This window comes from Typopeltis vanoorti, chromosome 24 (genome assembly GCF_054136105.1).
Source record: "Typopeltis vanoorti isolate ZY-2024b chromosome 24, IOZ_Tvanoo_1.0, whole genome shotgun sequence".
In the NCBI taxonomy this organism is placed as follows: Eukaryota; Metazoa; Arthropoda; class Arachnida; order Uropygi; family Thelyphonidae; genus Typopeltis; species Typopeltis vanoorti.
Genome location: NC_143572.1, coordinates 3,621,337 through 3,647,716, shown reverse-complemented (window position 1 = coordinate 3,647,716; position 26,380 = coordinate 3,621,337). Strand labels below are relative to the sequence as shown.

Here is a 26,380-nt window from a genome sequence, read left to right as displayed (position 1 = left end):
AAGCATTAATAATAACCAATAAGCAAAAAAAATTAATGACCTAATGCCCAACTTTGGGAGACAACTGGTTTCCACCCTTCCCCATTGCAAAGGTTGAGTACAATACCAAGCATCTTGGAAATGGGAATATCCCCTCTTATCTAATTGGTATTTATTTTCATGTACTATAGGATTGATTTTACTACTAATAAAAATAAATTATCTATTTAAATTTTTAGGCAGCCCTGTTGTTCCAGGGCATACTGCAGCATTCTCTTCACAGCCTGGACTTATTTTCTCTGGTGATGATTTTTATCTGCTCTCCTCTGGATTGGTATGTATTGTATTATTTCTTTATTACTGATGGGAATTAGTGCATAATGAAATGATTAATTTTCTGATGAAAATTGGTGTTTTTGTTCTGCATATTTTTCAAATAAACTAACAAGTTGCAGTACCATATAATAGTATTTCAGTTTTGTATTAGTATTATTTTGTCCTGATACTTTCATTTTGCATATCTAGCTGAGTGTAACTCTAATTTATTATCATTGTGACTGATACTTAACATGATTGATTTGGATGAATATTCATTGGGAATTATTTCATTAGGAATTAGTATGATGAAGGCTAGTATTTGCCTTCCTTATAGCAACCACATTATTTCTCTGCCTGAAGAAAAGTACCTCAGAGGATATTCCCCCCCCCCCTCCTGAATAATAATTACTACTAAGTATTAGAAGAAACTTTTTTTTAAAAAAAATTGGCAGTGCTATTACATTGCCTGAAACTGACACATGCTGTTCAAATTACCATTACTGATTCTATTGATCCAAATTTATGATACTGAGTTGATATTAATTGCATTTAGAATGAACTTGATGATGATCAGGTAGCTTATGTTCCAAGTCATCGAGAGAGATATCTACAATCAACTCAGTTTAAATTTTATGTACAAAATGGAACCAAATATAATGTCAAGACCAGTAACTTGAATGGAAAGAGAGTCTAAAGCTCTCACGGACAGTGTAAGATTCCCTGTTGATCAGGAGCACTAGCATTTGTATCAATAATCATTGATTAAATGGTGAACTTTCAGTTAGTGAGGAAGTGTATAAATTATTTTTTAAAATATTGAAATTATTGCAGCAGGGTGATAGTTTGTTTTTCATAAGATTTGTCTTTTTCAGAATAAGCTGAATTTGAGCTACTTCCAAGGTACACACTAGTGAAAAGGAGCATTTACAGAGGTGACACAAGGCAAAGTTTAGTTTTTGCATACATATTCTAAGCATAATCGGGATAGAAGAGTAGGGAAAATACTATCAGAACTAGAGGACATTTTTGTTATTAATCTGGGTTCTTAGTTTCTGGTGAGAGATCAGAAGGGGTGGCATAGAGTGGAGAGTGCATTAGTTTAGATGGTGTCTTGATCACCAGTATGAAATTAGTTTTTATTGATGTTACAAGAGATATTGTCTTTTCAAGATATCAGCTGGAAGAGGAGGCAGCAGCAACAGGCAGAAGTAGCATTTAGGACCAGAAGAGATGAATACTATTTGGACAGCAAGTTTTTTTACTTCAAAAATCAGATTTGATTTCTTTGATATGCTTTTCAGAAATTATAGAGGGAATGGTGATGCCTTATATTTAGCCATTATTTGTTTTGGTTTTATAATGCCTACTTAGTTTTCCTAAGAAAATATAATAATAATTACTACTATTATTGTGCCACCTCAAGGCAGTTCAAGGACTCGCCATGGGAAGGCATACTCCCCACTACACAACTCACCGGCCGCTCTCCTACACTGGTGTCCAAAAGCTAAGGACAAACTAAATTTTTACCTGTATATGAAAACATTTTCACGATTACAGCCAAACGTGAACATAAATTTATTGCCAGTATACTAATAAATTATAATCCTTTATCCAAGTGTAAGCAAACAAAGTTTGCTCCTGAAGTATCTTCAGGACTGAGGCAACGTGGTAAAGGTGGACCAAGCTCTCATCACTCCTTGTTTTAGTATCTCCCATAATGCAAAGCACATCTCCTTGCAGACATGTATAATGCTATGCATAAAGGGAAGAGCCACTACCCAGACCGGTTTCGACCTTTATTGAGGTCTTGTCAGTGGGAGCCAGACCCAGAGGTGATACTAAAGTGGAAGCAATGGAGAAGTCATATTTATCCGTACTAGTTTAAGGTGAGACAATTGCAATATATTTTTGGAAAAAGTTATGAATTGCCTAAGGACATAGCTAAGGAATTTATGTACAGTGCAAAACTATGCAAAGAGATATTTCAGTATGTAATGTGTTTACCCTGAACTGTAATGCACCTCAATGTCATACTATGCTTAGCAGCAAGTGATGCAGGAATTCTGGAAGCAAACTGGCCCACTCCTCCTTCGGTATTTTTCTATGTTCTGAAGACAAAAACTATTTTTGTCTTCAGAACATTGATAAGGCCTTGTTTGTTTATTTTCTGGAGGAGAATTTTGAGCAGCAATGCATCTGCCTATTTCATCACAATTGTGTTCTGTGGGATTGAGATCTGAGGATTATGCTGGCTGCTTGATTCGATTAATATCCTCTGTCTCAAGATGCATCTCCACTGCTCATGTATGATTCAGTGTGGCATTATCATCCATAAAAATGAATTCTTTGCCTACAGCACCATGGAACAATCGAACATGATGTTGATGAACTTTGTTGCAGTACTGTTCACTAGTCATAATCTCTTTTTCCAGCACTTGTAGCTTGGTGCATCCATTAAGTATAAATCATCTCCACACCATGATCTCAGCACTTCCATATCTATCCCTTTCAAGAACATTCTCGCGATGGTAAGCAGCACCACTTTCATGCCAGATCAAGTGTCATCTAGAATCTGAGGAAAGACTAAAATGATTCTCCTCTGTAAAGAGTACATTATACATTAGCCCAGTGTTTAGTCCTATTTTTATGGATGAAACACCACTGAAAACATGCTCTACAATGAGCTGTAGATAAAGGGATGCAGACTTCAGGCCTACTTGTCGCAGACGTCTTGCCACAGTTTATCCAGATTCCATGTACCTGTGCTTGAATGGAGCCGACTTGCAAGTTGACTTGCCATGGTGCATTGATTATATTTTGCAGTTATAACCAAAAATCTGTCCTCATGCTCTGTGGTGAGGTCGACTTCTTTTGGAACACATTCTGTTGGTTTGAAATGCTACTCAAAGCCTGGATACAATGTTATCTGAGATTCCAAACTCTCTATCAATATCAGTAATTCTGCAGTTCTTCAAGGTTTCCAATAATTCTTCCCCACTTGAAATTATCTAGATATCTGAGACATTACAAGATTTTCCAAGTTTGCAACTTTATTCCTTCATGAAAAGAGCTTTCTTCAGACACACTTCACTTAGTGCAGCCTTTTGCCTTTTATCCTGTAGAGTGCTACCACACCGTTTTGCAAATGAATTGAAAATTTGAATGTCTGCTTGCTTTCTACTCGGAATTGTTAGTTATGCAAATTGCCACAAACTGATTCATCTGCATTTGCAGTTGTAGTCTTCAGAAATAGTGTTCGTCCTTAAGTTTTGGACACCAGTGTACTTAATTCTCAAACTACAAAATACAACACTATCAACTGCCCACCATAAATAGTATTTTTGTTCTGTAAATTGCAGTATGTGTTCTCATGTCTCATTTGCACCTGAAGTATCTTCAGGACTGAGGCAACTCATGGTAAAGGTGGATCAAGATCTTATCACTACTTGTCTTAGTATCTCCCATAATGCAAAACACATCTCCTTGTGGATATGTATAATGCTATGCATTAAGGGAAGGACCACTACCCAGACCGGTTTCGACCTTTATTGAGGTCTCGTCAGTGGGAGCCAAAGGTGGACCAAGCTCTCATCATTACTTGTCTTAGTATCTCCCATAATGCAAGATGTGCTTTGCATTATTGGAGATACTAAGACAAGTAGGGATAGAGCTTGGTCCACCTTTATCACTAGTTGCCTCAGTCATGAAGATACTTCAGGCACTTTGCTTACACTTGGATAAAGGTTAGACTATAATAAACTAAATTTATTATAGTCTAACCAAGTGGAAAAAACTTCCAACAAATTCCTGTGTAAGTAGGGCTAATCTAAGGTAGGATGATCATTTAAACAGAATAGGGAAGGAAAGGTTAGCAAAAGGTATTTGATGCCAAGATGGCAAGAAAAAGACTCGGAGGAAGACCAAGATCTAGGTAGATTGATTTAGTCCGAAGTGCCTTTAGAAATTCAATGTTCAATAGACTAATTTGAAGGAAAATTGTTGATAGGAGAATAATGTGAGCTTAATTATGTGATACTGTCATATTCGCCTATACACATCAGGAATGATGATAATAGAAAATATATGTTGCAAGAACAAAAGAGATTGAAAGCCAAACTGTGAATTTAAGTAGACTAAGGTAAAGCATGAATTTGTGTTTTGAAATCAGATTCTAGGTCCATGAGTTAATTGCAGATAATGTAGATGAGAAGTGAGTAAGAAAGTATAAATGGTGTGCAGAATAACAAGTGGAAGCAAGAATAGAAAATAAACTTACTGATGGAAGGAGTGAATCAAAGAAGCAATTAAAAAATAAAGCTTTACAGAAGTTCATAAAGACTAGATTGAACAATAATAGAATTGTTTATAATCAAGACTGAGCCATGCAAAAAAAAAAAAAAAAGATATACAGTATATAACAATTAAAGAGGAAAAAGATGAAAAGCTGGATTGAATTTACAAATAAGTTGGAAGATATTACTAATGGAACAAGAAAATTTATATGGCCTGATGAAGATTAGAAGAAGCAGTGAGGAACAGAGTTTTTTAAATAAAAGCGATATGTCTTGTGACTATGACTGCCAGAAGAGAGATTAGAATAATGTTGAAACGCTGTTTTAGAAATCTGTTAAAGATGAAAACCATAGTGAATACAAACGAATATAGTGATGAGAAAGAGTGAATGTGGAAATATGTGTAGCAGAGGTTGAAGAAGCATTAAGGAAGAATGGAAAGCCCCTTAGGATAGATAATTTGCCTGATGAATTAATCAGAGCTTCTTTTGGCAGGTCAGGATTGAAATGGATGTGACATCTTTAGGTTTATCTGGAGAAAGGTGATGCCTGATAATTGGACCAAGGGTATTAATGTTCCAATATATAAAGGAAGCTGAAGAAGGAAGTGTAGTAACTATATAGAAATAGCATTATTCTGATACTATACAAAGATGCATATAAACATATGTATTATCGGTATATGTATATTTTGCTTTGCTTCAAAGGTTTTTTTTTTTATTTTCTTACTTTGCTTTTTTGTCACTGTGCAGAGATACATACAAACATATGTACAGATATATACATATTTTGCTATGCTTCAAAGGTCTTATGCTAGAAAAACAAATGTGTAACATACATCAAATAGTATATGCACCTGTGAGCAGTAAAAATTTCGTTGATCCTCTCCACTTAAATGTTGGCCTAAAAATAGTCCTATCCAAACCTTAATTCACAATATGCACAATTTCTTGAGAATACTAAACACTAAATGAAAAGACATGTGCAAAATGAAAGGATAATCACAACAAGACTAAGGGGTAGAATAGAGGGTCTAAGAGAAGAGCAGCTTGGCTTTGAAAAAGAGTGATCAACTTGTGATTTTGCTATAAGAGAAATGGAGAGAACACTAGGAATTTGGAAAAAAGCCTATTTATAGCATTTCTGGTGTCGAAGAAAAGCTTTTAGCTGGATTTAGTGAGAAAAAGTTTGGAAAAGATAGGCATCAGAAAAGAAGGAATAGTTATGATCAAGAATGTATATATTAAATGTACTTTAATTTTTGAAATTTAGCTGAAGACTAAATTTTAGAGTGGTTTATACTTAATAATGGAGTGCAACAAGAAAGTGTCTTATCGCCTAGTCAGTGTGGTGATGAATAGTGTTTCTAGATAAAGCTAATAACTATGGAGGCGAAATAGCTGTTTGTAGATTTAATGATTTGGACACATTCAGAAGAAAAACTATAGAAGAAACTGTGCAAATGAAACAGTAACACAAAACTCTGGGTTACATATTAATATCAGGTCATCCCAAAAGTAGGGGTCATAGCAGAAGCGTTTATGTTGCGACCCCTGTTGGCTTATTTACAAACCGTGAATTCTGCTACCAGCGATCTACAGTATAGCATAGTGCAATACAGTCTTCTATAGTTTTCTACAGTTTTATAGTGCAACTGGCATCTTCTTTATCAGAGACACTATGACTAAAACTCAATGGCCTTTATGGAAATCAATCCTGACAATCATCTCACATAATACAAAGGGCCTCTCCTCTGTAAAAGATCTTATTGCAAAAATGTGATATTTTATGTCTACAGGACACATACAAAAGACCTCAACAAGTCGGACCTAAAATTGCTGGAATGAAGCTTATAAAAGAAATACCACATGAAAAGTATGGAAGTGCTATCTTCGCTCGGCAGGAGCTCCAAATTACAGGATGCCTAATCACAAACCAAAATAACATGGAAATCCTTGGAATAGATCTGGATAACATCAGTGTTTTCTCAGTATATAAACCAGTATAAGCTTTGCTTTTGAAATGTCCCAGTACTTGATACAAAGGAAATCTGCTATTATTATAGGTGACTTTAACAGCCATAGCACATAGTGGAGTTATAGTGAAACAAACGAGGATAGAGAGTTAGTTGAACAGTGGGCTGAAAGTAATCAAATGAATCTTATACACGATCCTAAACAGCCATCATCATTTAACAGTAGAAGATGGAAAAGAGGTTATAACCCAGACCGTGGATTTTTCAGTAATAGAATAGCTAATCTGTGCACTAAACAGGTACTTGCAGCAATCCCAAGTACATAACATAGACCAGGGGTGTTCAACCCGTCGATCGTGATCAACCGGTCGATCGCGGAGCGATTTTCGGTCGATCTCTTGTGTATTCCTCCTTACTTGCAAATTTAATTAAAACTGAAAATGTAATATTTTATTTATCATTATTTTGTATTATTTTTAATTCGCTTTAAGTGTATTGCTATTTTTTATTTATTTTTCTTTAAAATTGTCAAATCGGTAATTTTCTTAAAAGTCCAGGTAAATGAATTAATTTGGATCAGTGGAAGTCAAACAGCAAGCCGAGTGAATACGATTATAAGCAAAGTGTAAAAACTCGATTGTAGCTTAAATATTAAATATTCCAAAGCACATTACATCGATTTTTTACTTAGGTTAAGTCCCATGTGAATATTGTAAAAAAATAAACTTTGTTTGTCTCGGTATAGTTTGTATTAGATGTTTTTGTAAATAACTCTTTTAAAGCTAACTGTATATACTGCTTTAATAAGAATATGTTAAAGTGTTAAAAACAAAGGCAGTGTTTTTGTCACTGAAGCTGTACATGGCGACAATAGAAAGATTGTTATTGAAACTTGTATGTATGAGAAAGGCTTGCAGGCTCTAAGTTTAAACATCTCCGAAGTCAGTCAGAAAGAGTTCAAACAACTTTCCAATGACCGACAACTTACAATCAAAAGAAAGCGGAGGAGAAGAAAAGGTGTGCCAAACGTGAAACTTAAGATGAAAGACTCATACCGATTCTTTGGGGGGGTTGCCAAACTTCATGGGAGGTCTCAGAGGAGGCCTAATAAAAAGGGACTGAAGCAAGCAGAAGGTGTCCCGGTTCCAGAATTGCTGTCAGAGAGGAGGCTGCTCGGTCCAGAGTCGCTGTCAGAGAAACTGCCTGGATCCACGTTACTTGAGAGAGGAGATTCCCGCTTCCAGAAAGGAGCTTCTTGCTTTGAGACGTCGCTAGAGAGAGAGAGAGAGAGAGACTACTTCTAGGCCGCAGACAAGGTTTCAAATTGCCGAAAGGAAGAGTTCCAATTGCCGGAGAAAAGTTTCCAGGCCAGGTTCATGTCAGACATTCACCAGTGTGTTGCATTTTTATTACAATTTGATGAATCAAATGACTTCACTGATATTGCTCAGTTAATGGTATTTATTTGCATGGTATTTCAAGATTATTCAAGTAAAGAAGAACCTTTGAAAATTATACCATTATTGGGAAGGACCAGGGGAGAAGACATTTTTTTGGCATTTGATGAATTTGTGAAACAACACAAACTTCTGCTTTTTAAACTTGTGTTTATTACTACTGATGGTGCTCCTGCAATGATAGGTAATAAATCAGGCTTCATTTCATTATGTAAAAACGATGACAAATATCCAGATTTTTTAACGTACCACTGTATTATTCACCAACAAGTACTGTGTAGTAAAAGATTAAACACAAAAGATGTTTTGGATATTACATTTAAAATTGTAAATTCTGTTCGAGGAAAAGCCCTGCAATGGCGGTTATTTAAACTGCAGGCAGATGATGATAGGGAATTTCTGTTGTACAGTAATGTTCGCTAGCTCAGCAGAAGTCAATTTTTAGAACGATTTTTTGTATTAATTAACGATATAAAAATTTTTCTTGATGAAAAAGGAGATATTTATCCACAACTGAGTGATAAAAGATGGTTGTTACACTTATCGTTTTTAGTAGATTTCTGTATGAAATTGAGCAATTTTAATTTAGAGTTACAAGGTAGAGATAAAAATTTAATTGACATGTTAAGTTCAATAAAAACTTTCCAACAATACTTAATTAAAGAAAAATATAAATGACCACAAATTTAGACATCTCCCATATTTATTAAAATTTTTTGAACAAAATCAAGAAATGCTTTGCTATGATTTAAAAGAATTTATTCGTGAAATAGAATTAGTTGAGGAAGAAATAAATTCAAGATTTAAAGATTTTAATAAAACTGAAACGATTGTATCTTTTATCAATAATCCATTTCAAGAAAACTTGAACATCACAAAAACTTAAAATGAAATTAGTGGGCTGTTTGATATAAACCAAGCTGAAGTAGAACTTGAGATAATAAACATTCAGAATAGTTGACATTTAAAATCAATGAACAATGAAGTCATTTGGAAGTATGCACATGAAAAATTCCCAATATTAACTGATGTTGCGCAAAAAATTCTGTCGTGTTTCAGATCGACATATTTGTCAGAATCTGCTTTTTCAAATATGACTGTCATAAAAAATCAATTCAGAAACCAAATTACAAATGATCATTTGAATGATTGTCTGCGATTGGCCACTTCATATCAACTTGACTATGAAAATATTGTGAGGTCCAAACAATGCCAAATTTCACATTAACTTTTTTTTTTTTTTTTTAATCAAACAGCATTTCCTGTAACTTGTGAGTTTGTAATCAATCTGTCGTTTTTTTCTAACTTTGGTTTTCAAAATAGAGAAATAAATATTTTATTCCAATATATATATATATATTTTTTTTTTTTTTTTTTGTATTAAAATAATTAAAAGTGATAAATAAATTTTTAAATACACAAAGTTTTTAGTTGTGTATTTTTTTTTTTAGTTGTTTATTTGTGCATAATCAGATATCAGGTTGGGGGAACGTGATCTGTATAAGAGAGTAGATTGCAGAATAACTTATAAGAGAGTAGATTGCCAAATAACTTTTTATAGAAAAGTAGCTCACGTATTAAAAAAGGTTGAACACCACTGACATAGACCAATAATGCTGCAAGTCTTCCCACCAGTCCGACTTAAGGAGATCCCACTTAGAAGATGCTTTAATTTTAAAAAAGCTAACTGGAAACAGTTCTCAAGAGAATTAGACATAAACCTGAGCAACATTTCACCCAGACCAGAAAATTATGGAAAGTTCATCAAAGCAATTAGATGGTCTGCTGCCAGGCACATCCCAAGAGGTAGTAGAACATGTTACATTCCATGTTTTACAGAGCACAACGTGGAAAGATATTGTGACCTATATGATAAAGATCCATTTTCATCAGAAAATTGATACAGGAGAGGAATAGCAGCCCTGTCTGAAAAAAGAAGTCAACAATGTGCAGAGAAAATTAAAAGCTTAGATATGAAACACAGTAGGAGGAAAACCTGGCTCTTACTCAAAAAATTATCTGGTGACCCCACAACAGCAGCAACTGAAGTTAATATAAATACAAACCAAATTGCAACTCAGCTATCTCTGAATGGTAAACTTAGGTAAAAGTACCGAAGGAAAAATAGCTGAAGATTATATTAATAAAAATTTAGGGATTCAGAAAAGAATCTCTTCGAAGCACCATTTACTAAAGAGGAACTAGAAAATGTCCTAAAAGCCTTAAAACCAGGAAAAGCTGCCAGTATAGATGATATCAGAAATGAGATAATAAGGAATCTGGGAGAAAAGGCAACAGAGTGGTTGTTTGAATTTTTGAACTTCTGTTGGAAATTTGCTAAAATACCCAGCATACGGAGGCAAACAAATGTAATATCTATCCTGAAACTGGGTAAACCTGCTGAGGATCCAAAGAGCTACAGGCCTATAGCTCTCCTATGCACAACACTGAAGCTGTATAAGAGGTTAATCTTGAACAGACTAAGTCCAGAAATAGAGAAAGTGCTGATAAAGAACAGCCAGGATTTAGACCAGGAAGATCATGCACTGGACAAGTATTAAACTTAACACAGTTTATTGAGAACGGCTTTGAAAGGGGGTTAGCAACAGTAGCTGTATTTATAGATTTGACAGCAGCATGACACACTAAATCTTAGAAAGCTTACAGTCAAAATTTACAGCATGACAAACTGCTATCGGTTAGTGGAGATATTTTGCTGCTGTTCACAGGAGTTCTTTGTTGATTTTCAAGGAAAAAAGAGCAGATGGCATATCCAGAAAAATGGTCTACCTCAGGGAAGTATACTATCTCCCCTCCTCTTCAATATATATGCTAATGACCAACCTATAAACCCACGGTCAAGAATTATATGCAGATGACCGGGCAATAGCTTATCAACCAAAATCCTTTGACATTGAGAAGCAGCTCACACAAGAGCTAGAAACCCTTACAGTTTACTATAAGGAAAACCAACTGAAACAAATCCCAGTAAAACCCAAATGTGTCTTTTCCATCTCAATAATAGGGAAGCAAGGAGAGAGTTGAATATAGAATGGAATGGTGTGAAACTGGTCAATTATCCAAATCCAACTTACCTAGGTGTTACACTAAATAGGACCCTAAATTATGAGTGACACATAGAGAAGACAGCAGCTAAAACTCAAACATGTAATAATATTCTGCCCGATTAACATCATCTCGGCGGGGTGCGAATCCACAAGTACTGCACACCTCTGCACTGGCACTCTGCTTTTCGACAGCCGAGCATGCTAGCCCTGTTTGGGAAAGATCCTCACATGTCAAAATTATTGATAAGGTTCTTAATGAAACATGTCAGCACATTACCGGCTGCCTTAAGCATACAAAAATTGACCATCTATACTCACTGTCTGGTATTGCACCTCACATCAGAAGGACTACACAGAGTAGATATAAGCAGAAACAACAACTAAATGAATGGCATCCTTTGTATGGACATGTTGCAGTATATAAGAGGCTAAGATCAAGGAAAAGTTTTATTCGGTGGAACCATTGGTTGATTCCATAAAAGCTACAAGGTCAACAATGTGGCAAGAACAATCTCCAGAGGCTCTGAACTTAAACAAATTTCTTCCTTCTGGTTTACATCTTGACTGGCAAAGATGGAAGACATTGAATTGATTTCATTTCGGAATATGCAGATCAAAGCAGAATATGGCCAGATGGGGCTACACAGACAATGACAGCTGCTCATGTGGTGAAACGCAAACCATAGATCATCTTCTGTAATGCTGCCTAATAGACATTAATAATATATATACCTGAGAAGATTTAATGCAGTGTAATGAAACAGCTTTAAAGTATAAAAAGCCAAACGGCTATATAATATACTTTAGCAGTAAAGTATAAAAAGCCAAACGGCTATATAATACAGGACTAAGTGACTAAGTATATTAGTCACTGGATGAGTGAAATTTGACATTTTATATTTTTACTTAATATTTCATGCAAGTGGCATTTTTGTCTTTTAATGTATGCTTTTAATCCATATTCTTTTAATGTAGAAAGTATTTTGCCTTGGGTATAATAAATGTTAAAGATACCAAGCTATTTTAAACCTGGTTTTACTCCATTTCCCAAGTAAGCAAACAGACAAACAAGTCAAGTTTTGCACCTGCAAGTGTTGCAAGTCCAGCTGATCCTACAGGTAGTGCAAGACCAAGGCAACTCATGGTAAAGTAGAATAAGCTCTGATCACTAATCTTAATATTTACCCTTAATGCAAAGCACATCTCCTAGAGGAGATGTATGATGTTTTGTATTAAAGGCAAGGGGGCCACTACCCAGACTGGTTTCGACCTTTATTGAGGTCTCATCAGTGGGAGCCAGGCTAGAAATACCAAGATTTTAGTATATGTATGATCTTACATTTTCTGTAGTTTGCACACAAAATAAATAAATCCCAAAAGTAATGTTATTTTTTATACTGTTCAAACATGTCTCAGCTTATCTAGAAATGAAATTTTAAACTTTTATAAGTACTATTAAGCTGAGGCAGCCTCATTCTAAGGAATTTCACATTGAAGACCATCATACATAAGTTATTTAAGTTATTATTGCTTTGGGTTCAAAAAAGGCAACAATGCTGTTAACACTATAAAAAAATATGCAAGTGTATGGTGATAATGTTTTGAATGTGCAAAAGTGCCAGCAATGGTTCCAAAAATTTCGACAAGGGGACATTAGCTTGAATGACTGTGGGTGCCCTGTCTCTTTCGATAATGATATGCTGGAAGCTGCAATTGAAAAAAATGCCAATGCAACTGTTGAAGATTTAGTAAAAGATCTTAATTCATTGTCATCAACCATCCATCGCTATTTGCAAGAACTTGAAATAGTGTAAGCTTGGCAAGTGGGTTCCTCACTAACTGACAAACAACGATCAAAGAGAGCATATCAATATTTGCTATTCATTCTTGAGAGGTTCAGTCTTCGGTTTTAAGTAGTCTGTGTCACTGGTGATGAAAAGTGGATACTTTACAAGAATGTTAAGCACCGAAGGCAGTGGGTTCATTCAGATGATAGGCTCAACCAAAACAAGACCTTTACCCTCAGAAGGTTTTGTTAAGCATATGGTGGGATATGACTGATATTATACACTTTGAACTCTTGCCACAAAACCAAAAATGATCGCAGCTAAAGTGTACTGTGAAACAACTTGGTCGATTGAACGAAAAACTGAAAGAAAAGAGGTGTTCTCTGGTCAGTCGAAAGGCTTGTTTTTCACCATGATAATGCGTGCCCTCATAGTGCAAGAATCACCTGTACCAAGATTGAGGAACTCGGCTTGGAAAAGCTTCCACATCCTCCATATTCTCCTGATCTTGCACCTTCAGATTACCACTTATTTTGAAGTTTGCAACATTTCATTAATGAAAAACAATACAATACATTACAGGTACTGAAATTGAGCCTGTGCTACTTCTTTGCCTCCAAACCTCCTGAATTCTATAGAAATGACACTATGAAGCTTTCACAATGTTGGAAGAGCATTATTGATTCAAATGGAGAATATATACTTGATTAAATTAACAAGTGATTTATCTTTTATATCCTTTCAAAACTTACTGCTTTTGGAATGACCTGATAACAAGAAGAGTAAGAACATTTTGAATCTGAGTTAATGTTAAACTCAATGGGTAAGTTGAAGAGTAGTGAAACCTTCAAATATGTGAAAAGTATCCTTACTAATAGTGGAAGTTTAGATCAGGAGATATTGAGGAGGAATTCATGTGACAATATTTCTATAATGGTATAGTAGTCTACTTTGGAAAACAATGAGGGCCCTCTGAAGTGTAAGCGTTTGATTAAGTTACTTTTTGATCATTTTGTCTTATGCAGTAGAATAAATAGAATAAAAAAAAATGTGAATATTAGACATGCTTTTGGACTTTTGAATTTTAGAAATGTTTTTGAAGAAATGCCTGTGAACTCATTTGAAGTGGTTTGGACATATGATGGGAATGAATTTAGAAAGCATACCATAAATAATTTATGAATTGCAAATTGAGGGGAAAAGACCAAGAGGAGATTATGGAAAAGGTAGAGAGACCAAATAAGAGAAGATTTATAGAAAATCAACTTGAGCTGGAACAGTATTCATGAAGAAAAAATATGGAAGAATAAAAAGAAATAGAGAGCTATGATCCTTATGACCTGACAATTTCTGTTGGAGAAGTTTTTGATAAAGTAATCCCAAAAATGAAGTGATCAGGTCCAGCTTAAAAAAAAAAAAAAAAACTAGTTAAAAATTCCAAATTGAATATATAGTTACAAGAAAATGCTGAATAATATGCTCCCTAGACAATTTAACTTATCAGCAACCACTAAGATATTAAAAAAACAAAAACAAAAAAACATTCCTTGATTAGTGTTGTCCATCAGCATTGACATATTTTTGAAACATATTAATGATTTAATAGTTTAAAAATTGTAGTTTCTAATTATTACTTTCATACTCAGTTCAATTTCTTGTAAGGTTTTCTATCTTCCCCTTAATGCGTTAGGCTCAATAGTCTGTTACTGTTAGAAACTTGGCTTCATATAAACCTGATTACTGCTATAAGAAGAAGACAGTTAATCGGCTACATTTCCCAACTGCCTATATTCCCCAGTTGCTTTGCTTGTTTTGCAGAATGAAAAAATTCTGCCATTTGTATGATATCAACTAATTCACCTGCATTGAAAGTCCCTTAACCTTTATAATGATTCTTTTTGTATCTAAGACAGGATTAATTAACTCAGATCTTTCCAGACAAAAGACATCATTGATGCTGATGAGCTGTGGAGATTTTTGTAATTTACAGTGTTGTTTATTGTATTTGATGGTTTATTAGTTTTCTCATTTCATTTAGTATTCTCAAGAAAATGTAGGCATTGTGAAATAAAGATTTTGGATAGAACTGTTTTTAGGAGACCATCAGTTAATAAAATTTCACTACTCACCATGTATATACTATGTGATACATATTTGTTTTTCTAGCATAAGACTTTTGAAGCATAGCAGATATGTATGGTTGTCTGTATGTACACACACAGAAAGAGAGAGAGAGAGAGGGCTTGGTAAGAAGTTAACGGACACCATAGTGTAAGGAACAAACAGCCATGGTGGCCGCCACTAAGATGTAGGGGCCTACTTTCACTGTGATGACTGTAGAAATCCTATGGGGCATACTTTCCACAACTGTACAATAGTGATCAACGGGCATTGACTGGATTGTTTTCCAGTCAATGCCCGGAACTTCACATTCAATGTGTTGATCGACAAATTGCGGTTTTTACATGTTATCTTCCGTAGCACTCTGCAGTCACTTTCGATGAGTGTGGTGGTCATCTGTTGCAGGTTGCTCTTGCACTTGACTCCCTGCGCTTCCATCTTGGTATGGTATCACTGATTGTCGACCCGGGATAGGCCAGTTTGTCAACAATTTGCTGAACAGATAGGCCTGCAACATGACATCCTATCACAACACCTCTTTCAGTTCCCTTCTCATAGCCATTTCACACAGACCATTGGACTGATTTGGGAGCATCATATTCTCCAATTTCTACCAGCTACAAACATGTGACTTGTTACATGGCACGATACACCTTGTGCATGAAGATGTCTGTTGACTTCTTTCCAAGCTATGTGTGTGTGTAAGCTGCCCTAATTCTATGGTCACTCACTTTGCAGTGTTCATATGTAGATAGGTAATGTTGTTATACGAGGGTGGTCTGAAAAGTTCTTGGTTTAACAATGAAAAAAGCAATTTATAATTTCAAAATTATTTTTATTTTTCAACATGATCTCCCCTAAGACTAATACATTTATTCTAGCGCCATTATCCCAGTCCCTGTAGTGGTTCTCAGTAAGATCTGCAAAATACTCCTCTACAGCTGCAATCAGCTCTTGATTCGAAGAAAAATACTGACCAGCGAGGAAGAGTTTTAGTTTTGGGAAGAGATAGAAGTCAGAGGGAGCCAAATCTGGGGAATAGGGTGGATGTTCCAACAATTCATAGTGCAGATCCCTTAATTTTCCAATTGCCAAAAACACCTTTGTGGGCAGGTGCATTGTCCTGATGAAAGATGATTTTTTTCCTTCTGCAAACCGGGTCTTTTCTCATGAATTTTTTCGTCTATTCTGGTTAAAAGATTGGAATAATATTCCCCAGTTATTGTTTTACCTTTTCAAGATAATTAATAAACAAAATGCCTTTAGCATCCCAAAACACCAATGCCATGACCTTTCCTGCTGATGGAACCAACTTTGTCTTCTTTGGCACTGAATAACTGGCTTCTGTCCACTGTTTTGACTGCTGTTTGGATTCTGGTGTGTAATAGTGAATTTAAGTTTCATCCATGGTAATAAATTGATGCACAAAATCAGATCAGTTTTATTCTTGTTAAAGCGCTCCAAGCACTGTTCAGAGATTTTCATGAGTGCATTTTTGATCTGCTGTGAGCAAGTGCAGCACTCAAAGCCTTTTCATAAGCAATTCTTCATTCAAAATATATCCTGCATGTTCTTTTGAAATGTGTATAGTCTCAGCAATTTCACGCACTTTGACTTGCCAGTCATCCAATACCATTTTCTGTACTTGATCAATGATTTCTGGTGTCGTTACACTTTTTGGACATCCTTCACATGGATCATCTTCAAGCTGGTATGGCCACGTTTAAACTCGGTAGCCCATTTCTTAATTGTCAAAAACAAAGGAGAAGAGTGCCCATAAACTTTTATGAAACTTTGAATGAATTTCTTTTGGTGTTAAACCTTCTTTTACAAAGAATTTTATAACCGCACGATACTCAATTTTATCCATTTCAAGGGATACAGACAACACTTTTGCTTCAGACAGCTGTATAAAAAAAATTCTACTTGATAGAATGACTTGCAATTTCACATGGATGCTTATGATTAGATGTACCAACTTAGAAAAAAAAAATTTTACCAATAGTTTTGCTATCTATGGTCGAGGTCGAGAACTTTTCAGACCATCCTCGTATTTGAGTTGTAACATATTGTTTATCCTTTAATTGTTACATTTAACATTTTCATATGCACAGTCTGTAATTTTAAAATTAGTGTCACAACTATTAAACTTAGCTGAATTAATATTCTCTGCTTACAGTGAAATATTTGTTACTTTAAAGAAAAATCTATATCAGTATATGGACATAATCTGTAAATTATATGTGCATTTGTTGTATTTGCTTATGGTAATGAAACTATTTTAGTTGTCTTGAAAATTCAACAAACTCAGCAGTGAGGTAGGGTTTGGGAAGACTTAACTCAATGAGTCTCAAAACAAGAGTTTAGCCTTGAAGACCAAGTCTAAAAAAAAATATTTTATTTGATTAAACTAAAATTTATTTTGAGAATAATTTGATTGAAATGATTTACTTTTGTAAATAAATTTTAATTGGTGAAAATTTAATTTGCATTTTAATTTATATTTAATTATACTCTTGTTTCACTTAATAATTTTTATTGCCTTCCATTTAAACAAAATATGTATATATAAAAATAAAAGAGAACCAATTTTCTTAAATGCTATAATTATCAGAAATCTGTTGCAGTTTGCTACAATTTAGAGTGCCTTAGTCACCCTGAGTTTCCCCCAAATTTATCGAACAATTCTCCTCTCAACTTTCTTCATTGAGGGTGGCAATAAAGCCACTATCACTGAATTGGGAATTGTTATTCACAGTCCACAGGAATATGTTGCGAGTATATTATTAAGGATATTTTTAAATAGAATTAAATACTATATAATTTGTAACTGTGTTAAAATAATTTTACCAGTTATGAGATTAACATAGTGATCACTAATTGTTTTCATTTGCATGCAATACTGCATTTTACCTTTGTGAATCCAGAACTATTTATGCCTTAAGTGCTATAAACAGATGCTATTGTTAGTACCATGCCATTATGCCAAACTGCTAAAATTACTCTGAAGCTGGAATTGAGGTGACTCAACAAATATTAGCAAGAGGCTCTTGATATACTAAATGTTAAATTTTATTGTTAGAGTGGACTTATCATTTTGTATCACTTCAAAGCATTTTGCCAATAAAAATGGTCCACTGTAAACCAAAATTGAGTGGGCTTGACAAATACCAAGTACCAAATTTCTGAAAAATTTGTTTCATTGGAGCAGAGAAATACAATTGACTCTTATCATAGAAACCTCTAAGAACCACAGAACTATTTATTATAATAGGCAGTTTACTATAGCGAATATTTTAGCACAGAATTAGACCTATGATGTTTTGGTTAAAACTTTTCAGTAGTGAGTTTGTTATAGTGAGAGAACACTAACTTATGCAAGGATAAACATACAGATCAAAGGCTTTCAGACAGTGAACTGTAGCCTCAAGTATACAAATGCAGTGTTCTTTAGGAAAGGTGGAAGAGTTTGAAATCAAACTCTTTTCAAAGAGAATTAGTAACAAAATTTGAAGAAAATAGTGGCGGTATAGTGAAAAAAAATATATAATTGAGCTATCTGAGAGAAGAAAAAAAATGAGATACTCAAAAAGTTAGTGGTCAATGAAAATAAAAAAAAATATAAAAGTCCCTACCCAGTAATCAAGTTCATTTATTTAGAAATATTGAAAAAAATGATAAATTATATATTAAAAAAAAAACTGACTGTGAAAGGGTTTAGTAATAAACATGATTATCTTTGAAATGAGCACCGGCTTATAATTCTTCATAGCATTTAGTGTCGATAAATTTTATTGGAAGTGAATAACTTTTAATAAGATTCTTGTATAGTAGATTTTTGACCTTAGGATTAAATAAATAAAACTTGAAATGCACAGAATGTCTTTTCAAAGTTTTGTCATTTTGTTTTATATTTTTTAATGAAGAATGAAGTATGTTGGCCGAGTGGTTAGCATATCTGCTCTCCATCCAAAAGGCTGCGAGTTCAAATCCTGCTCTGGGCATGGATGTTTGTGATTGTCTGTGAAAATACTAGCGGTGATGGCAGCCAGTAGATGCCATTGGTGTAGATGATGATGTTGGTGTAGTTGCGGTTCGCTGTAGTTGGTGGATTGTGAGTGGTGGAGACGGAGAGTTGTAGAGTAGGTGCCTTCCCTCGACGAGTCTATAGACTCCCTGGAGGTGTCATGTAATAATAATAAATTAGTAAAACAATAAAATTAAATAAAACCTGAAATGCACAGAATGTCTTTTCAAAGTTTTATCATTTCGTTTACTTTAACATTTCATTTTATATTTATAAATCATTGAAGTTTTTTTTACTTTAGTCTGCTTTATTATATTACTGTAGTATATAAAAATAATAGCATTACTAGCTGGAATGAATTTTTTGACCTAAGCCTAATTTTTTGACTTAGACTACAATTGAAACAACAATTGGCAACAACAATTTCTCTTTATGGAAGTACATAACTCCAAAGTATACAGTTCTGGAATGGCTTCGTACTGTAGTAGCAAACAGACTTGCAACTGATGGTAAATCATGGACATCTTTATTTAAACGATTCAACAGTGGGACGTAAGTTTTGGTTCAGTATTTAGTTTAATTTTTATAACCTCTAAGTTATATTTAAGATACCAAATAAAATAATGAAATCTAAAAGATAAATGTACATCTGTTATAATACTCATGCTGTGTAGAAATTTGTGCTCCCCAACCATTTTAATGGATTTATTTAAATTTTTAAGTTTCTAACCATATTTGATAATTCTGAGAACTAATGCACACAATTATGTTTTGTCTGTAAAATAGTTATTCTCTTCATCACGAGTTCTGTTTCATCAACCACTATCATGGATGGAGCCAGCAGCAATAATGCTCTTTGATACACACATCCTAAAGGGTGTGGTTTATTTACACTGTAGAATGAGTGTCATTGAGCTTCTTTTGTACAAAACACTTTAAAGTCTTCTACAAAAGTATGTATCAGTGACACCTCCACTTGTCTTAAAATTTTTCTATATGTATTTAGTGATACAAATCACAATCCCTTGGTCAGAGTATGATTGGGAGCAGATCAATGAGTAAGTTTTAGGAGAGGCACGATAGACCGTGTAAATAATGGTTAGTGTTACTCTTCCATGATGAGTGATTGGGCTCTGGAGATAAGAGATTCTGAACAACCATTGTTATTAAGTTCTTATTTCTTTTTAAATTCTTGTCTTGTGGTTTCATAACTTTAAAAACCTAATGAAAGATGACAGTTGTAGGAAGATTTTATGCTTAGTTGCAATACAAAATACAGTATAGTGCAAAAAAAATACAATACTGAATAACTACAATGAGCCTCTGTAGCTCAGTCAATATAGACGAAGCCCTTTGGTTAAAAAGACCTGAGTTCAATTCCCATCCAAGACATGAGGAGCCTTTATCTGATCTCTTTTGACTAAAGGAGAGTTAGCCAGTCTCACACAGAGGCAGGAGTTTTTTCCCACCTGGAAACTTGATTTTTTTTTGTCCCTCAGAACAGGCAAACTGGTCCTGTAAACACACACATCTACAGACACATTGGAAGGCATAGGGCTAACCACCTCATCCTTAAGGCAGTTGTGGTTTGAAATTGTAATAGGCCATGCCTAATACGAACGTAACAGGCCACTAGGTCCAAATATACGGAAGGGGGGGGGGGAATAACTACAACAATATGTGATGAAATAAATGGGTTTATTAAATAAATATATGATTATAGACGATGATATGTACATCCACAACTATTGGTGGAATCTTGGTCGAATAAAGCATTAGTGACAGTCAATCACGTGCCTGAAATGGGCACCTTGTCTTTCAAGACAGGTTTCGTAGTGCATTCAAAGGTTCATCTTGGAGAACAAGGGTTGGGACATATTGTGTAATTTTATTACTTAGTTTATCAAGGTTTGAAGGTGGGTCATGGTGGAAGATCCATTCCTTTTAACATATCCCAAACAAAGACATCAAGCGATGTGAGATCAGGAGAACATGAAAAGTACAGAAATTCTTTGAACCTTGAAATGAGCCTCCCCAGGAAAATGTTCTGATAAATAGGCTCTATTAGAATACTTGTGCACGAAATTGAATGTTTTTTCATGACACATCCTAAGCAAATCCTGGGTGAACGGAACCAATACATTCTCGATGTAGCATTCGCTATTCATGGTCATGGTCACACCACCCTCTTCAATGAAGTAGAGCCCAATTATACCATGACCCGAAACTGCACACCATGCAGTGACCTTCTCTATGTGAAGAGGTTTCGCTTGGACAAATTCAGGTCTCAAAAAAATAAGAAACCTGTAGGGTGGTCTTAGTTTTTTGAGACCTGATTTACTAAATGGTGGTTTACATGACCATTTAGATAGAAATGATTTCGTCTGAGAACCAGACATTATGGAGAAAGGACAGATTTTCATAGATATTGGCCTGCATGCGTGCACAGTATTCCTACCATGCAATGTAATTCGTTGCTGTCAAACACTGACCTGCCTGAATGAATGAAGAAGCACCCAGCTCCTTAAGGATTCTGTGTAGTGACCACCTCAGTATCGCTATTTGCTCTACCAACTCCATATGAACGAAAATAATGCTCAACAATAAACGTCTTTTATTCTGATGTCAACACCATTGCTATAACTAAATATAATGGCATAGACGCTACACATGCTCTCCTATTAATGTACATACAGTTGAATGTACATTAATCTCATAGCATGTGTACTGAAGGGGGTGTCAAAGTTAAGTACTGTTTTTTTGGGGGGGGGGGGAATGGAGTGCCATACTATATATTGTTTTAATCCCATACCCAGATGTAAGCATAAGTGCAAAGTATCTTTATTATTATTATACCTCTTATTAAATACTCTAGATGAGAGATAGTTGTGAAAAGTTTTTTCCCTTCTTGGTTACAATGTACGAGGGAGCTGAAAAGTTCTGATAAACACCTAGAACAAAAATGATATTAAAGCAGCTGATATAACCATAAGAAAGAACATATCTTAAAACCCTTTAACCCTCACATTTCATTAAATTGTAATAATGTAATGTAATTGTAATGGTGCAGGCCATCAAGTTTTTTGTGCTGCAAGAAATGTCTGCAACTGAGATTCACCAAACTTTGTGTGAGACTTTAGGGGACTGTGCCCCAGCATGTCCACCGGTTACCAGATGGGTGGCCAAATTCAAAACTGGGCAACAGATGCCTCCAGGTCAGAAAGACCTTCCACAGTGATCACACCTGAAAACATTGATGCGGTGCATGCCATGATCCTTGATATAGATAAATACCAGAAGAATGTGTAAGGATTGTAGAATGTTGAGTAAGAGGACAGATTAAGAGAACATAGTTTGCAGAGCTTAACAGATAGAGGGGAAGTACGTGTCCGGACAGTTCATCGGCGACAATTGAGAAATATTTTTTAAAAAAATTTTAAGAAATATTTTTTAAAAAAATTAAAGAAATATTTTACATATTTAATATTTTGATTATATTTAGCTTTTTGAAATTTTAAAAATTTTGAAAAATTAAGAAATATTTTTTAAAAAATTTAAGAAATATTTTTTAAAAAATTTAAGAAATATTTTTTAAAAAATTTAAGAAATAGTCAGCCTAGTTGGCCCAGTGGATAGCGTATCTGCTTTCCAGCCAAAAGGCTGCAGGTTCGAATCCCATCATGGACATTTGTGATTGTCTGTGGAAATGTGAGTGGTGGTCGGCAATAGATGGCGTTGGTGAAGTTGTAGTCAGTTGGTGATTGAATGTTGAAGACAGACTTATAAAGCAGGTGCCTTCCCTCAGTGAGTACCTGGACTCCCTGGAGGTGTTAAATAATAATATTTTGATTATATTTAAAAAATATAAATAAAAATATAATAAAAAGATTAAAAAAAAATCACTATCCAGGTGATATATTTTTTAAATTTAATATATTAACTAATTCAGAAGGTGACTTGTTTCAGCTCAGCTACTGAATACACGTGTATTTTGAAAATGATTCCATTTTTCCAGCATAGTCAAGACATCTTGCACGCTGCTATTGTTTATAAAGCTAGTTTAAGGTCATATTAATAATTACATCAATAAACATCTTTTAGCATTTTTTTTGTCATTATTTGTCGATGTAAACTATAAATACATTATTTTCATTTTACATTGATTTTAATGATCTTTAATTCTTGGAAAAAAAGTATTTGGAATTAATACAATTTTTAGCACAATTTCATATATAAAAAAAATTGATCGGCATTTTTTATTATAAGTCAACTAATTAATTCCAAAAATCCTAAATTAAATTATTTCATTTTAAAAGCAAAAAAATCATAAAACTAACAAGTAAAATAATATTAAATTACACCTACCTTTTAAAAATGTATTTTTCTGTTTAAATTTTCACTATAAATTTACAATTCACACTTCACTCAGTGACTCACTAGACACAGAGGGAAAACGAACTGGTTGCTGTTCACAACAGTAATGAACATTTCACAAATCAGAAAACGATGAACCGAAAAAAGAAACACGTGCTTTATTGATGCAATAAAACACGTGTTCTATGGCTACCCCGCCGCAGGCCAACCCATAATGAAATTTTAAGACAGAAAAAAACATTCCTGTTGTCAAGGGTGTAAGGTTGCATATCTCAATCACTTTTACAATTATAATCTGTGGAATTTTTTTTACTCGATCCTGGGGAAGGGAGTGCCCCATTTTCCCCCCTCTCTGTGGATGCACATGATCATATGATTGCATTTTTATTGATGTATGAAAGTAAAGTTTTGAGAGCATAGCACATCATCGCTCATCTTAATTGGTCTAATGCAATTAATTGCAGGATAACTTTTAATACTTCTGCATAGAGTGGGGGAAACAATCTGTTTGTTTTAGGATTTATTAGAAAGCAACAATGAAGGAGAATGCTATATTTGATGGTTGGTATATTTGAAATACTCAAAGTTGAAAATATGTGAACCATCATTTATAAGACGTGAGAATAGGAAATGAAAGGAAAGAATTAGTGCAAATAGAAATACTTTCGTTTATTAAACAAATTATTAATAATTAATATTTGTGATATGTGTCCTATAAGTTGCTGGTTAGAGCGAATAACACGATCCTATAAAGTCTAGACATGAATAAGTGAATTTATGAAGGCATAATTAAAAAAAAAAAAAAACCTCATGAGGAGGCAGAGTATGGCAGGAATAAATATGGTTTGATGGAGCAGCAAATCATTTTGTAAAATTTGTTTCCCATGTATTTCTCTGGTTTGTGTATATTTCACTCTATTTTTCGAGAATTTTCTTTTGTTTACTGAGACTCAGTCTACATAACATCTGATCATTATTGGAATTATCCACACTTTCGGGAATCCTAAATTCATTATTATTTTTTAGTATCAGCGGCTCATCTGTCTTATCAATCAATCTCACGTATGCTGGTATATTTTTGTAGATCAACAACTTCTTATAATACACAGAATATTCATTTTTATTCAGAAATAGATCTTAACTGTCTGTTGTTTCTGAAGACTAGAATAAAAATGTCTCTATACTGTTAAAAAAACTTTGCAACCTCAATAGATGCTATACTGCACAAGCAAGAGAAACATTTAGGTTTTTTCTCCAAATATCCACTTTCAAATTTTCAGTTCCAGAAAACACGTGTAACAGCTGTTTGTAATACAGCCATCAGATACAGAAAGTGCTCAACTCATGACAAGTGACAACTTTCAATTGGATTGATTGACACAATAACTAATCACAGCTGCTAGGTGCTGGGTGAGCTCTCAATGTGAGCTCACCCATCTTTGCCTTCTGAGTGGTTTAAAAATACTAGAATGCTAAGAATTTGACCTGCTGCGCCCTCTTTACAGCTCTTCAAAGGGATCAAAGGTGCATTTCGAAAGCACACCCGGGCTATTAACGCGAATGTGACGCAATGTTTATGCATTGAAAAGTGCCCTGTTCATGAAGCACTAATGCTTCATTATCATCGTGAAGAGGGCAATGAAGCATTAGTATATAATGTTTAATTTAAGGAATTACACGAAGTCTGCAAACAATTAGGAGAGTCTTTAACAGGAATAACTGCAATAATATAATATCGGTGATACTGATATTTCGTGGATGAGCACCGCACACCTAGTACATCAGGAATATTTGCCACTGATATATATATATATATACACACACACACACACACACACACTAGGGGGGATCAGCCTGGAACTCGGTGGGATAGGCGCCCCCTGAGTTCCAGGCTGGTAAGCCGGAGACAAAAAAACATGACATAGAAGCGTTTCAAATTTCGGCTTATCTTTTTATATATAAAGAGTAGATATATATGATGATCTGTTGTATTAACTCGAAATTGGAATATGTTCATACTTTTATATACTGATCAATATTGACTTTCTATGTTCTCTCACACCTGAAAAAGTCGGCCACTCTGATGAAACATGTTGCGTATTTAATAAATTTAATTGTTTGTTCTAATTCTCAGATCTCAGTCAGTATATGAAAGTATGAGTGGATATATATATATATTTTTTTTTTTTTTTTTGTCATTTTGTACCAGTATTTTGTTCCGGGCAAGATTTATGCCAGTATATTTGAGAAACAGTTGAGAAGGATTGTGGAGGAAAAGCTTGGTGAAGAACAAGCTGGATTCAGGCCAAATAGAGGCTGTCAAGTTCAGATCTTCACTTTACAGCAAATAGTTGAGAAAGCATGGGAATATAACAAAGATCTGTATTTAAGTGTCGATCTGGAAAAGGCATATGACAAGGTGCCAAGAGAGAAGCTATTCAATACGCTACAGTTATATGGTGTCAATGGGACATTATATCAAGCAATACTTAGTCTGTATTTGAGTTGTAAGTCAGCAATTAGAATTGAAGGAAGTACAGAAAGATGGTTTAATGTTAAATCTGGTGTGAGATAAGGATGTACATTATCCCTTCTGTCATTATTATATATATGGATCACATTATGAAGGAAAGTGGTATTAAACATGATATCAGAATTGGAGATGTTAATGTCAGCTCCTTGCTTTATGCGTATGCTGTTATACTTCTAAATAAATCCACTACAAGTTTGCAAGATTCCCTGACTAAATTGAATAACTGTTGTAATAGATATGATATGAAGGTCAGCAATAAAAAGACAAAGACAATGAAAATAGTCAGAATCATTGAAAATGTCAACTGTGTTGTGAATGGAAACCTGTGGAATAAGTAAAACATTTCAGCTACTTAGGCATGATTTTTAGTGAAGATGGTAAATTAAATATAGAAATAGACAACAGAATCAACAAAGCTGGTATGGTAGGAAGTCAATTGAATAAATTCA

The 26,380-nt window shown here is 34.4% G+C and overlaps 1 protein-coding gene across 1 annotated transcript in view; it reads left to right on the top strand.

The window, feature by feature from the left end:
* The window catches only part of lama (phospholipase B domain containing lamina ancestor), a 131,150-nt gene that overhangs the window by 46,706 nt on the left and 58,064 nt on the right, over positions 1–26,380 (top strand). Inside the window, exons 6-7 of the mRNA XM_090414012.1 lie at positions 219–313; positions 19,416–19,576. Coding sequence (XP_090270138.1) covers positions 219–313; positions 19,416–19,576 — 256 coding nt within the window. The remainder of the gene's footprint in view (positions 1–218; positions 314–19,415; positions 19,577–26,380) is intronic.